The sequence below is a fragment of the Morchella sextelata genome, assembly GCF_020137385.1.
Source record: "Morchella sextelata strain SCLS chromosome Unknown scls_11, whole genome shotgun sequence".
NCBI classification, from domain to species: Eukaryota; Fungi; Ascomycota; class Pezizomycetes; order Pezizales; family Morchellaceae; genus Morchella; species Morchella sextelata.
This window is the reverse complement of record NW_025408626.1, coordinates 1,484,520-1,498,487: the sequence shown is the minus strand read 5'-3', so window position 1 is coordinate 1,498,487 and position 13,968 is coordinate 1,484,520. Positions and strand designations below refer to the sequence as shown.

The window sequence follows — 13,968 nt, the reverse complement described above, 5'->3', positions numbered from 1 at the left end:
CTCAGAATGAACCCTGGTCCTGGAATCGAAGTTTTGGGAGAAGATCAACATTCCATATTGAGGGTTGATATATACCAAATCGATAAAAAACACATTTATATGCTTGAATTTACGACCTCAGTTCAGTTACACAGTGATCACAATCGGTGGCAACCACACTGGAAAGATAACGCTATCATACACTTTCAGCAAGGCGTTTAACCCTCCTCTGAGCTTCCACCGATAGGTTGCGTATAATAATGAATGTATGGTTCAGAACGTACGCATCGCGGAAAGTCGGGTTCATGATCGAGATTGCAGAACCGACACCACTCGGAGTAACCAGAGACACGGTTGTGTTGGGAGCACCTTTGATTTGCCCTCAGCGACATCACTACTAACTGCCTATGTACTGAGAAAAATACTAGCCCTGCATAATCTACTGCACATTTTTAATTTGATCAGGCAGCATATCAGCGGTCAATAATGTACGCACATGGACGTAGCCTCGAGACTACTCGTCCTACCTGGCGAAACGCACATTAGGACGCCTTAATCGAAATGACGCCCGGTCCCGAAGAGGATACTACTGCCGGTGTTCGCAGGGCGCCAAAGCAGATGCTTTGATTTGTGCGCACACCGGGTATGGTTGATATTTTTCTGCCGGTTGTTCGTCGTCGTGATGTCGGACGTGGTGTTTTTGAACACATCACACAGGCGCAGTTTGTGGACTTCCCATGTGTTTGAAAACAAAACCCTGAAAGTGGGGGGGCTTGGGGGGGCCTTTGAGAAATACGGGGAAGTGGGGGTTAGAGTCAAGCGAAATCTGGTTTCTTTTTTTCTTTTTTCCCTTGCTTTTTTGGCTTGAAAAAAGAAAGCTCTCATTGTCCCTGCAGCATGCGGTGCAACTTCACAGGTTCACGGGTTCTCGCTCGTTCAGAGCTCACTTTACATTAGGCCAATTGAGCTTAAATTCGAATCTAGGTAACACTGCAGCCGCCGCACATTACATATTTATTCCTTTAAACCTCTTCAGGAAGAAAATCTATTCAATTTCCCCTCATTTCAATATCGATCTACCGCTATCTGTATTGTATCATGAATCATCACTCGATTCAATATGTGCAAGACCGACGGAGAACTAGTACCGCTTCACAATGCTCTATTTGGAAAAAGAGGATCATGTGTTTTGCAACAAAAGAAAGTACATACAGCCGTTATGTCTTGCATAACCTGCTAGCTCTTCAATTTTTTCTCCCTTGCGGCTTTCATTCCAAGTTCTCGGCCACCTTTTTTCGGTAAACATCTCTTTTAGCCTCTTTTGCTTCCTTACGCTTCCAAATCTTCAATCCCAAAAAGACAACTGCAACCCCACCAACTGCGACCATTGACATCTGCAGCCAAGTACCACTAAATGGATCGTGGATACTTGACGGCGTTCCAAAATCTGCCGCTGCACGACGGGAACGTAAGAAATGATGTCAGTAAAAAAATAAAAAATAAGAAAAAAACACACGATTTTTCAAGGAGCTAGAGCAAGAACCCAGGGAGTCGGGATGTACATACCCCAGCGTTTCTTATATCCGTGCGGTGACGACATTATATCCTTCGGGTCGTTGAAGACCCTGACCACCGGGTTGTAGAGCTGGTACTCTTTGCCCAATAATAACGATTCCCAGGTACAGTCCGGCTTCGTAAAGTCCCTTGCCGGATTAGGGCTCAGCAGATCCAAACGGGTCTCCTGAGTACCATACATATCTGTCGGTACTTCCTGGGGCTCCGTCATCACAAAGAAAGACGACTTTGGAGAGTTGAGAGGCATCGGGTTCTCTGAATTAATAGTGGTGGCCTTTCGTCTCCACCATTTGGGCTCGTCTTCTGCTGAATCGCCTGACGAATCAACGTTGCCATCCTCAAACTCACCGAAAACTGAGGGGGTCCTAGTTTCAGATATTGACCAGGAGTCGTCAAACCAGGAATCTTGGGAGGACACGGATTCAGTAGATTTTGAGAACTCGTTATCCATGTAAAATCCCGTATCAGCATACGGTTGTGGATCTGGACGGGCCCAAGCAGCGACTGTCGACCAAGCTCGACTACCCCAATTTGTCGCGGTGTCGTAGATGGTTTTCCCGGCGCCGATTACATCGAACAAAGGGCCGGGCAGCAAATGCTCTCCGAAGGCCGGATGTCGCTTTCTCTTCGGTTTTTTATTTCTCTTCTCACGCCTCTTCAACCGCTCGACCCTCGTCCCTTTCATTTTCTCTATAGGCTTCTCATATTTTTCCTTCTATATATTTTATACTCGTAAGACTTCATATCCGTTGTCTGGAGTAATAATTGATACACACAACTATAGTAGTTTCCTTGTCTTCATTGAGTTCCTTCTCTATAGCTTTTATAGTAGACAGGGCTTCTTGCTCTTCAAAACGGGTTTCCCATGTCTTTCCTGCACTATCTTTGAAACTGAGTGGTGGCATCCTAGACTTTTGGTATTTCTGGAAGAAATGTGCAGAAGCGAATATCGGACGGGGGATATTGAATGGACAAGCGAATAACGAAGGAAGAAAAGAAACGGCCCCCCCCACCAAGATATTAAATAGGAACCAATAGTTGAACACGTAGCTTAGGGCAGACCTATGGCGACCGTTGTCCTCATCGTATTTTATTTGCGTAACCCTATGGTAACCATCATATACGTCGTTTTGTGCGTGTGTACTAACCATTCTTTTGTGATGTTTGCATACGTATATACATAAATAAATCAGTAACCAATGACGAAGTTGTATTGGACAAATTCGAGACAGTTGCAAGTCTCATTCTGGGAAGCGTGGGAAACTAAAGTGTAAGCCTCACGTAAAGCTGGCGTATGATGATAGGCTAACGTGAAATTTATGCAGGCTACAAATTTGTAAAGACCCAGTCACCGGGATGAAGTCATCCTGCTACATATTCTAGACGTGAAACATCTGCACACGTACCTTTCACTGAGCGGAGGAAACATTTTTTTGCAATTGGGGTGTATATTATATGTAACTACGTAGGTGGGATCTGTAATCCGGACAAGTGCGCAGAAAATATGCAGGTACGGTTAGACAGTTACCAGGTATATGTGGGTATTGTGCATGTATGATACAATTGAGTTGATGCGGTAAATGGAGAAATTAAACTACATGTACTAACTAATTACAGGCATAATTACATGTACATATGTAATCCCAAATTCCGGGTTAATGCTCAGGCTCGCAATAAGGTGCGAGTACCAAGACGTCACGCATTGAGGGAAAAAAAGAAAAAAGGCCAGCTCGCCCGCTAGAGCAAGTGTCACTTTATGCAGTCTGCTCCAAAATTTAATTCTACTTTGCTTCTTCCATCTTCTCGTCGCCGTCTTCCTCGTCTTCTTCAGTCTCATCCTCATCCTCATCCTCCTCCTCCTCCTCCTCTTCGTCGTCACTCTCCTCGTCAGTAGAATCCGATTGGGGTTTTCGCGTGCTAATACTCATCATGAACAAGCTGTTGATCTTTTGGTAAAACTTGGTCATGTGGTCTTTCTGGAAAGAGATTTCACCACGAAGATATGTAGGCAATATTTCAATGACGGACTTGTCTCTCACTTGATCAATCAGCGGGATAAATAGGACTTCGTCGTCGTCAATCTCATCGATGTCACCGGTAGTTTTGCTTTCATGATTAGAAGCCTTTTTCGATTTTGTGCTTTGGGTCGGAACTGACAGCTTGAAATGGATAGCCACTAATTCAAATTAGCCATGATCAACGATACCAGTGAGGAGAACATACATCCGTCAACGCCCGTCTGCAGACATTCAAAAACATTACAGTCATTTTCCTTTTTGACATTGACGATGATCAGACCACAAAGATCTGCATACAGATCCTCCTTGAGTTTAGCATCATCTGCCGCCATGTTAAGATTGGTCTTCGGAGCACCCAAAGGTCCTCGATAACCGGGCTTAACAGCGCTTCCGGGAGCTTGTGCATTGTTCTTCTGAGTTTGTGGGTGCGCAATTTGATGTTTAGCCTGCGCGAGCTTTGCTGAAATTACTTGATTCTCATTCTGCTGATCATGGAGACTTTTACTCAATTCCTGAACCTTTTCTTGCAATTTCGAAACTTCCGCCTCCTTGGCAATGAGTTTCTTCTGGACAGCTCTTGATTCCCCGAAAAGCGCCTGCTGAGCTTTCAGTTCATCTTGTAGATTTGAGATGACCTTATTTCTTTCTATTTACGCCATTGTTAGTGTTTTGAAGCAATTGGGCTAAATGTGAGATAGATATGCAAACCTTCATCTTTCTCCTTCATATTCTTCCGGAATTCTTTCAAAGCTCGTTCAGGTTCAGATTCCTTAGCCTCCTGAAGTTTATCATATCTGCTTTGGAGTTCTTCGTATGCCTCTTGGAGATCTCTAAGTGCTTTCTCATCTCCGGCGGAAGCTTGCCTCTTTCCATTACCCCTCCCTGGGGGTGCCATCGGGATTGTTACTTTCATCGGAACTTGTGAAAGATCATCCTCCTCAGTATCAATCTCGTGATCAGACTTCGTTCCTTTCCCCTTCCCCTTCATCACAGCCCCTTTCCCGCCGTTACCTTTCCTCATCCCGGTTCGATGTACTTCGGTTGGAGTCGGAGCGACTTCTAGCTCCTGGTTATTATCCGTTTCTTTGCCAGAGGGTGGATCGAGCTCCATCGGTGAGAATTGGGCCTCTGCAGTCTCTTTATCCGCAGCTTCCTTATCTTTCTTCGACATGCGCTTCTTCTTTTCTGGCGCCGGAGCAGCAGGTTCAGCAGCAGCCTTCTTACCCCTCTTCGTTGTGCCAACCGCGGTCTCTTCTTGAATTAACTCCGGTTGTTCTTCATCTTCCTCTTCCTCTGGCTCTGGCTCCTCTGTAGCAGCCTTTCTCCCTCTTGCTCTCTTAGCAGGTTCCTTCTTTGCTGGTTTAGCTGGCGCCTTTCCTCCTTTTTTCTTTCCTTCGTCAACGACAATAACTGTGTCATCCAAAGCTCCATCATCTTTGATGGGGTCATCTATCTCTTCCTCATCTTCTGTAGCTGCCGCCTTTCTTTTTCCGCGAGCGGCAGGTTTCTTCTCGGCCACAGTGGTTGATGCTTTCCTTGTAGCAGTAGCACGCCTCCCCGTAGCTTTCTTCTGCGAGACTGAAACAACCTTGGCTATGACCCGCCATTAGCCTTCCGTCCAATTGATGAAAGCGAAGCTCTAGGATTTGCACGAACCTTCTTCAATTACTGCCTCGTCATCGCTGCTAGAATCGATATGTGCGCTCAGCGTTTGCGCGGCTCTCTTCCTAGGTGGCATTTTTTTTCGTGTATTATAGTAAGGTTTTCAATGGTTTCTACAATGGGCTTGTATGTGACTTGGGAATGGGTGAGGGCTTGTCTTTGGAAAAAGGTGTTCGCGACGACGACGCGTTGGGATAGACAAGAACACGGGTTCGACAGCAACCTAATTTACGCGCCAAGACACAGATGGATGCAGGTCTTCTGCATTTCAGGTTTAGGGTTTTACACTGGCCTTGTGTAGATAATTACATGTTTGAGAGAAACCTTTTAAACACGATCACTCTGTCGTGAATAAATTGGTACCTTAAGTACATAAATCATACGCCTTAGAAAATTACCTATATTATTATGAATACTTCCAAGGTTTGGTAGCGAAGCTCTGCTAGAAGAGTGCGCCCAGACCTGTCCATCAAGCTCAAATATCAGCCACATATGTACATGTACCTACTACATTATGTACATGTAGTCTCTTATCATGATCACAGAACACCGACCAAAAGTCCCTCGTGCTCGTGGCCGGTAGATATTTCCTGTAGGAAGCATATAGTTTCCTCTCGTGGAATATTTAAAGAACGCTGTGGAACCTTATCCAGGCCCCGGTTTTGCAGATTCACTGAGTGAAAGGCACCTGCATGTGTCAAGATGACAGGACACGCTAGCAAGGTGCTATATAATGACCTCATGACCCCTCAGCTCGTCTCCCCCTCAAGGGCCCCATTGGCTTTGTAGAAGTCACCAGGGCAGCAGACAACCTACATCATCCAGCATCCAGCATCCAGCAATCCCAGGATTTGACAATTGGAATTTGGGCATACATGAATTCCGAAATCGTCAACCGGACCCCGAACGAATAATATCTTCAGGCGTACCTGCACAATTGTAGCAGCATGCACGACAGGGGTTTTGAGAGAAGCGGCATAAAAGCATCAATTCCCGGAATCACAGATTCTCACTCTACGGGAATTCACACCCAACGCAGTATGCATATGCAATCTATTTGCTCGCTTGCTTCGAAAAATAATAATTTTTCATACACCTACATGTAGGTATCATAACAAAACACATTAAAGCACACAAACAGGAACATATCCGCACATCATTCTCGTCATGGTATCAAAATCCTACAGGCCTACTTACCGCGCCTCCCAAACAAAAAAGCAGAACCTCCTACCCAGAAGAGAAGAAAATAAGGAGAAAAAAAGAGCACCCCAGCCCCGCTAGAATATACATAAAGATAAAGAAGATATACACCATAAAGGACATAGGAAAGACGTAAATCCCCATTATCACATGCCATAAATAAAAGAAAATTTCGTCTCCTTTACACGGATTTCCCAAGGTTGCTTACACTTGGAAGTACCAACTTTTTATTAGTCCATGGCATGCTTATTTTGACCTTTGACGATGAGGACTGTTTCCATGCTGGCTGGAATCTATTCGTAATGAGGGTAGGGTCGAACTTGACCCTTCCTTCTACGAATCGGTGGAGTCCCTGGAGGATCAGATATGTTGTTGATCCAAGGGCCCTGAAGACGGCAAGGGCTGCAACGGACCACAGAAGAACTATACAAAAACAATTAGTCAACAACCTCAAGGATGAAAGAGTGGTAAGGTAGAACTTACACTTCAGATAAAAGTTCCCACTCATTTCATTAAGGGGATAGGCCTCGGTCACAATCATCGCTAAAATAGCATTCGCAACCATCCACACAACAACCACGTATGTCCTAACTGCACGATAGTAATCTTCCTGGATCTGACCCTCTGAAACAGCGTCTTCGGGAACTTCAAGGCGGTCACGGAGGTTCCGAAGTGCGTCATCGTACCCAGAATCGATATCGAGTTGCTCCGATGGCATTTCAAGCTCGACAGTGTCGCCCTTTGAAGCGACAGCAGCACCAAGATCGACGGAAACTGTGTTGTCACCCTTGGTACCCCAAGATACGTCATGAGTATTACAGAAAGCATAGACCTGGAGGGTGCAAATGTAGCTGGGCAACATCATGAAGTACTGAGCGGAGGAGGTGAACATGTGCCATGGGTCCAAGTACAGGAAACTCATGAGGAAATAAACACCCATCGTGGACCCGACTGAGACAATAAGGTTCGTGAAGATATTGTCGCCAAGAACGATTTCAGTGACTTGGTCACCGACACCGCCAGTAAAAGATTTGATAACAATATACATTCCGCAGAAGGTTGTGTAGGCCATGATTACGGCGTACACAACCATTGAGGACATGAACATTCGTTTTGCTCTATTCCACAAGGTTAGTATAAACATAATTCAAAAGATACAGGGAAAAATAATTTACTTACCCTTGCGGCCGGTTCCCCATACACACGATAAACTGGGTGCATATCAGCAACACACACGCAAACCTCAAGAACACAAAGATTCTTGCCCCCCAACCATGTCCAAATGGATCCATCGTTGCGTCTGCCAAACTTCCTGCAATGAAGTAGAAACTGAGATAGAAGTTCGCCAAAGAGAAGAACGTAAACACCAACGAGGCGAACTGGTACAAAAACTCAATATGCAGCAAAAACTTTCTGAGGTACGTATGATCGGTCGACCAGATCTGTTTGAAATGAGCCAGGGAGAAAGTGGCTGCGAAGAAAGCTCCGTTAAGCCATCGACGACGCTGAGAGATGAACTCAGGGACAGAGTCGGGGACATCGGTCTCTCCGGTAGCGGCACGCACATACTTCAGGACCCATCGTTCGGAGCGTTTGGCGACTAACTCCCAACAAAGAATACGGTCCTCAGCAAGATACATGTTTGCCGTAAAAACATCCGCATCTTTCCCGTGGAGCGTTTCTCCCTTGAAATATTGTGATAGGGGGCCGTGTCCATTCTCATCGTTCTGAAGTGCGTGGTAGCGATATGCCGACAGGGCTCCCGGAAGCACAGTAATATATCCAAAAACACTCTCGAGAGGTTTATCGAGGATATTACTCATTTTGTACTCGAAATTTTGACTCGCAACGAGGGGATTGAAGAGTCCCATCCAGCCTTTCCCTTTCATTGCCTTGATCTCGCCACACGCACCAGCAACGTTGGAATCTGTATCGAAGGCTTTCCACAGATGGTACAACGAGGTATTCCCCGGCCGAGTTCCAACATCAAGAAGAATACAAACGTTAGGGGATAATGTAGCTCCGAAAGCATTAAAGAACCATCGATGAGAATTCAACTTCTTTGCATTCTTCTCCTTGAGGCAGAACACCATTTGCACCGGTACGATACCCTTCTCGGCACCCTTGAACTTGAGATCTGAATCAAGTGACACCTGAGTTGTGTACTCATAAACGTGGGCCTTGACCTCTCTACCGTTGACGGAGTTCTTTGCAATACCATCCTGATACACGCCCATCGCAGCTAACGCATCGAGTACACGCGGGTGTACCTTCTTACGTCCATCGGCGACGATACATACCACAATCTTCTTCCATCCATCCTTTCCCCAAACTCTACTCTTACTTCTGGCACAGAAATGCGCAATATTCCTCATGACACCATGCATGGTCCTCGTAAATAGGATTTCGTTTTCGTTATACATCGTAACACAGATAAACAACTCTGTTTCTCTTCTGGTCGGGTCTATGTTCTGTCTCAACAGATATCCACGATTTGCGTACTCATCCGGGTCACAGGTAACCGCAGTATACCTCATATGCGTAAACTCCTGTGCATCCCGCCTGGGCAAGAAACTGTACAGAATTGTTGGAATTTTACAGTCAAGAATAAGCTCTCCGTTGATAAGCTTGACTTGTTTCTTTGTCATGAGCGCTTGCCGATTAAGACCTCTCCTCGTCTGTGGTGCATGAGGTGCAGGACCGAAATGCGCACCCTTAGTCTGCGCCGCAAGCTTTCCGCCATCACTTTCGGTACCCATCGTATAGGTTCTTCCATCCTCCCCAGAAGACGAATTTGTGATTTCGCGCTTCAGGTCATCAGAGTAACCGCTCACGTTACTAGCCCCGGGGCCGTACTGAGAGTCGCCTAGATCTGTATACTGATAATCGCTGATATCATCGCCTACGGGGATCATTGTCTCCTCGCTCTGATACGAATTCCTCATTTGACCGCTTGGGTAATCACTCTCAGGCAGTGTCTGCTGGCTGTCTCTGCTTCTCTTCGAGTAACTACTTATGATGCTCCCCGGTCTCGGTGTCCCATTCAAGCTCCTTGGTACGTAAGGCTCCGTATTCATGGGCGGCGGGCGCGAGTAGTCCACCTGCCGAATATCAAGCTGCCTAACACCGCTATTCCGGCTCGGGGTCCATGCCCTGTCAATGGGGACACCGCCGCCTCTAGTCGAAGACCTATCCATCTGTACACTCCCTGGTCCTCCGCCCCGCTGGCTGGATGTCCACGCTCCCACATTCGAGGGCGTCCATGAACGGTTTTCCGAAAGGCGTGATGGAGTAGAAGTAAGGCGCGAGTGTGAAGCCGGTGTCCCATACCGTGACTCTGGCGAGAGCGGTGTGTTATCATATCCAATCGCTGTATGGCTCCCCCCAAAGCTCGGGGCTGGCGATTGAGTCGACTCATATCCGATGGCAGTATTGACATTCCTGACCTGCGGCGGCGGCGTGTGCTGTCGGGCAAGCTCTTGGTACTGCTGGTTATTGGGATGGTATGACCTGCCTGGTTCACTCGGACTATATCACGTTACAGCACCAGTCAACATTTGACGTTCTCATTGAGCTGTGGGCGGGTGGGTGGGGGAGGGTTAACACATACGCCTCGTAACCACTCTCATCCTCCTCGTCCCCAAGACTTCCTAGCAGCCTCATCTGCTGCCCACTGGGCAATCCGTGCGCCCCAAGGGCACTCTGGTCGTCATTGTCGTCATGGTCGTTATCATAGCCCTCAGGCCCACCAGTCGCAAAATCAGGATGCCCTGACTGGCCGTACGGAGTCGCCATGTTTTAGTTTCTCCCGTCACTTCCCCAAACAAAGTGTTTCAAACACAAAAAAATCCCCCCAAATTGCTAATATATATATGGTTTCCCCCAATACCTAGCCGGGAACACGGGGGGGGTGGCGGGGAGCTAACTAGTCGCGCGTGCGTGTGCGTGTGCAGGAGGGAGCGCAGGAGCAGGAGCAGGGTAAGGGTAGTATGCTGCTAGTCGTAAATCGGACACGTTCGTGAGATGAGATGAGGGCGAGAATTAAAGGGAGGAAAAGTGAGATCCAGCAGAAAATAAAATTCTAGACGTAGGTAGCAAAGGGCAAAGCAAGCAAGCAAGCAGGTGGGTGGTGAGTGGGTGGGACGTGTTGGTTCAAGTAGTTGTGTGTCTGTGCCGTGCATACATATCACCTCTCTTCCCCTTCACACTTGCAATTGACATCCCCGTTGTTTGTTGCCCCTGAGAACATGAACGGCCGTCGTCGCTATGGCAACAAACGTAACCTACCCACCCGCCCTCCCACCCCACACACCTCAACCATCCCAAGGTATTTCCCGCAAGGCTGAGTGGGGCTAAATAACGTTCCTGCTGCTGTTGCCGTGGAAACGGACTGATTCAACCCACATCCACACGGTACACCGTACACCCCGCTGCTACTCTACTGCATAGAGCAGGTAGACTAGAGCATTCCAAGACGGAACCAGGACCGCCCGCTAGCTCCTTTATCCGTGCAATTCATGCGCTGATTGATCGCCCGGGGGTAGAGCAGAGCAAACGCAAAAAACTAAACAGTCCGTTCAGCGGGTTGGTAAACATCATCACCACCACCATCGATATCGTCATCACCTCCGGATCCTCTCTAACCGAGCTGTACATACCTCATTTGGCAGCCAGATAAGACAGTCAGTGCACAGTTGCTCAACCCTAGCTAGATACTTGTAGACATAGATAGACAGATAGACAGGGGAGAGAGGGAATGTGGCCTCCGAATCCCGAGAATATGAGCTCCGATATATGTCTGTCTATTCCTGATCCCGAGACCGACACGCACACACACCGAGACCCATTGCGGCTCCAGCAGCCGTTTGTGTGCAGCGTTTGTTTTTGGGTTTCTCCAATTCCTACTGGACGATGATGATGGTATCTGTATCTATCCGCACAAAAAAAAAGAAAGGAAAAAGATTGTAGGCTCAACACCAAACCAAACAGAAAACACACTCGCACACCACATAAGAAAAGAAAACCAAGATAAATAGACGGGAAAAAAAGAAATAAAAAGCAATATATATCAAAAAAAAACTCCCGATAAGCCCATTGCAAGAAAACAAAAGTCCACGCCTCGCCTTCCTGTGCTCCCCAAACCCTCTATCTACCCTTTATCTACCCGCCTACCTACACCCCACTACTACTACCCCACCACTACTGCACCCCACTACCTACTCCCTCTCAATCCACATAACACTCCCCATCTCACTAAGTCTGCTCAGCGCCCTTGCAAACGCGAACCGCTCCTCATCGCCGCTAAAGATGGAGCTGTCCTTCAGCATCTTCATGTTCAGGCCCAGATCATCCATCAAGCTCCTCATCGCGCTGTCGAGGTCTGCGCCTTCCTCGTCGGCGGCGGCCTTCATCTCGGCTTCAGAGACGAAGAGTTGATGTAGGGGGGTGGTGGTTGTAAGTACTAGTTTCGCCTGTTGTCTGTGTTAGATTTCCCGGTACTCGATAGCTAGATGGGCAATAGCTGAATAGGTACCTTATTCTCATAAACCGCATCCACAAACGTAATAAACCTCCTCGCCAAATCCCTACTCTTATGATCCATCGGCGGCACGTCCTCCACCACAAAGGCGCCATAATGCCTACACAGCTCCAAATAATCCGCCGCGCTCGTCGCGCTCCCACACAGCTCGGCAAATTTAAACCTGGCCGCCTTCCCACTCGCCATCGGCACTTTCACCTCCCGTCCCCAGATCGTGTGGCTGCGCGGGCCCGGCGGGTCAGCTGGGTCGCTGAGGTACGTGAACCATCGATTGGCATGCGCTACGGCGTCGGCGCCGAGAGGATGGTGGTAGACGCCTGATGCTGGCCGAGGGAGCTTGCGGTAGTCGGTGGGGGAGGTAAGATTTATAACTGTGAGCTTGGTATTCAGGAGTGCGATGCAGGGGAGGAAGCTACTCCTCTGAATCCCGTTCTTGTACAGGTCGTCTGGGTGACGATTCGACGTCGCGACAACGACTACGCCGTGGGAGAGGAGTGCCTCCAGGAGGCGGCGGAGGATCATTGCGTCGGCGACATCCGTGCACTGGAACTCATCGAAGCACAGGACGCTGGATGCGGCGGCGATGTCGGCGGCGACGAAGGGGATTGCGTCCATGTCGGGCCCGTGGGTGGTTTTGAGGACGTGGAGACGCTTGTGCACGTTTTGCATGAATGCGTGGAAGTGGATTCGAGTCTTCGAGGTGATGTGCTCGGGGAGGGTGTGGTAGAACATGTCCATGAGCATTGTCTTGCCGGAGCCGACTTCACCGAACAGGTAGAGGCCCTTTGGCGTGTTTTCTGGGATTACAGTGGTGGCGGGTGGGGGAGGGGGGCCGGAGAGGAGGGAGGAGAGGAAGGAGCGGGGTGGGGGCGGGGTGAGGGAGTCGATGGTGGGGTGGACGACAGTGGGGGGGTTGTAGCTTTGGAGATCGTCGTGGAGCTTTTGGAGGTTCATGACGATGCCTAGGGAGCGTGTGGTTAGATCTGGAGCTTTCAGAGAGGGGGGTAAGAAAGGTATGTACCTCTTTGGTATTCATCGTCTCGTAGCTTTCCTTCTGAGACCCAGCGCTGGTATTGGTCTATTGGGCCCTTGATCACACCTGTCACTCGGTCAGCCATACCGCTCCCGCCCCGCCGCCGCCCATTATCTCCCCGGGGTAGGTGGGGATAGATACCCTGAGTCCCGACATCATCGATCGCGTCCTCCTCCTGCACTTCAGCCATCGCCGACATCATCCCTCTCCTCTGCCCATTCGGCCCTGTCGCAATGCCGCGACGTGGCTGGAAACATACCGTCGCCGCCGGTGTTCTCTGTGGACCCACGGAAAAAACACTTCTTTTACTACTGCTGCTGCTGCATCGTAGAAGTAGGGCTCGTGATGGGGTTGCTGCTGTTACTGAGTTGAGGCGGCGGGCAAGGAGCCGTTGCTGTGTGGCAAGCATTGTTCGAACTATTGGTTGGGCCAAGGGTGGTATGATCTTTGAATTTTTCTTTTTTATTTTATTTCCTCGTGATGGAGCTGTTTTGTGCGCCGATGAAAAGTCAAAAAATGCAATAATGGAGTGACAGACAGATGTCAAGCAAAGAAGGGACAGAAGAGAAAGAAAGAGCTGAACCAGGGTTTGTGGGGTGTTGTGCTGGTGTGGGTTTCGGAACAGCGGGAGAGAAAAAAAGCTGGGTTTCGGGTGAGGTTCGGTTGTCAGGGCGGGCGGGCGCAGAGTTCTGTTGTTGTGCCCGGATTCTGCACATGATCCGGGGTCTGCAAATCACACGATCCGGCTTAGCTCAGCTCAGCTCAGCTCGATTCTAGCGTGCTCTGGCTGCTCAGGGTCCGATCCAGGGAAAGGTGTGGGCCGTGTGGCGCCGGATGACGTCGGGTGGGGTTGTAGGTACTTGAAGAGATGCTTCATTCTTTTCGTTACCAGTGTCGCGGTCGAGTAAATACATGTATCATCGTATCCTCAGCTTTGTTCCTAAGCCACATGAGAGCACTCT

At 48.6% G+C, this 13,968-nt stretch overlaps 4 protein-coding genes across 4 annotated transcripts; all 4 read right to left on the bottom strand.

Annotated features, from left to right (window-relative positions):
• Positions 1–1,247: 1,247 nt before the first annotated feature.
• Positions 1,248–2,459, bottom strand: H6S33_001812 (uncharacterized protein; the record flags this gene model as incomplete). Its single annotated transcript, XM_044833181.1, has 3 exons — positions 1,248–1,432; positions 1,546–2,269; positions 2,331–2,459. 3 exons carry the CDS (start codon positions 2,457–2,459, stop codon positions 1,248–1,250), a joined length of 1,038 nt encoding a protein of 345 aa, XP_044693873.1.
• Positions 2,460–3,335: 876 nt separating this feature from the next.
• Positions 3,336–5,310, bottom strand: H6S33_001811 (uncharacterized protein; the record flags this gene model as incomplete). Its single annotated transcript, XM_044833180.1, has 4 exons — positions 3,336–3,730; positions 3,778–4,218; positions 4,281–5,165; positions 5,229–5,310. 4 exons carry the CDS (start codon positions 5,308–5,310, stop codon positions 3,336–3,338), a joined length of 1,803 nt encoding a protein of 600 aa, XP_044693872.1.
• A 1,305-nt stretch (positions 5,311–6,615) lies between these two features.
• Positions 6,616–10,229, bottom strand: H6S33_001810 (uncharacterized protein; the record flags this gene model as incomplete). Its single annotated transcript, XM_044833178.1, has 4 exons — positions 6,616–6,857; positions 6,918–7,552; positions 7,614–9,962; positions 10,045–10,229. 4 exons carry the CDS (start codon positions 10,227–10,229, stop codon positions 6,616–6,618), a joined length of 3,411 nt encoding a protein of 1,136 aa, XP_044693871.1.
• A 1,421-nt stretch (positions 10,230–11,650) lies between these two features.
• Positions 11,651–13,415, bottom strand: H6S33_001809 (uncharacterized protein; the record flags this gene model as incomplete). The annotated part of the gene is made up of 4 exons (XM_044833177.1): positions 11,651–11,905; positions 11,968–12,935; positions 12,995–13,072; positions 13,148–13,415. 4 exons carry the CDS (start codon positions 13,413–13,415, stop codon positions 11,651–11,653), a joined length of 1,569 nt encoding a protein of 522 aa, XP_044693870.1.
• Positions 13,416–13,968: the final 553 nt, after the last annotated feature.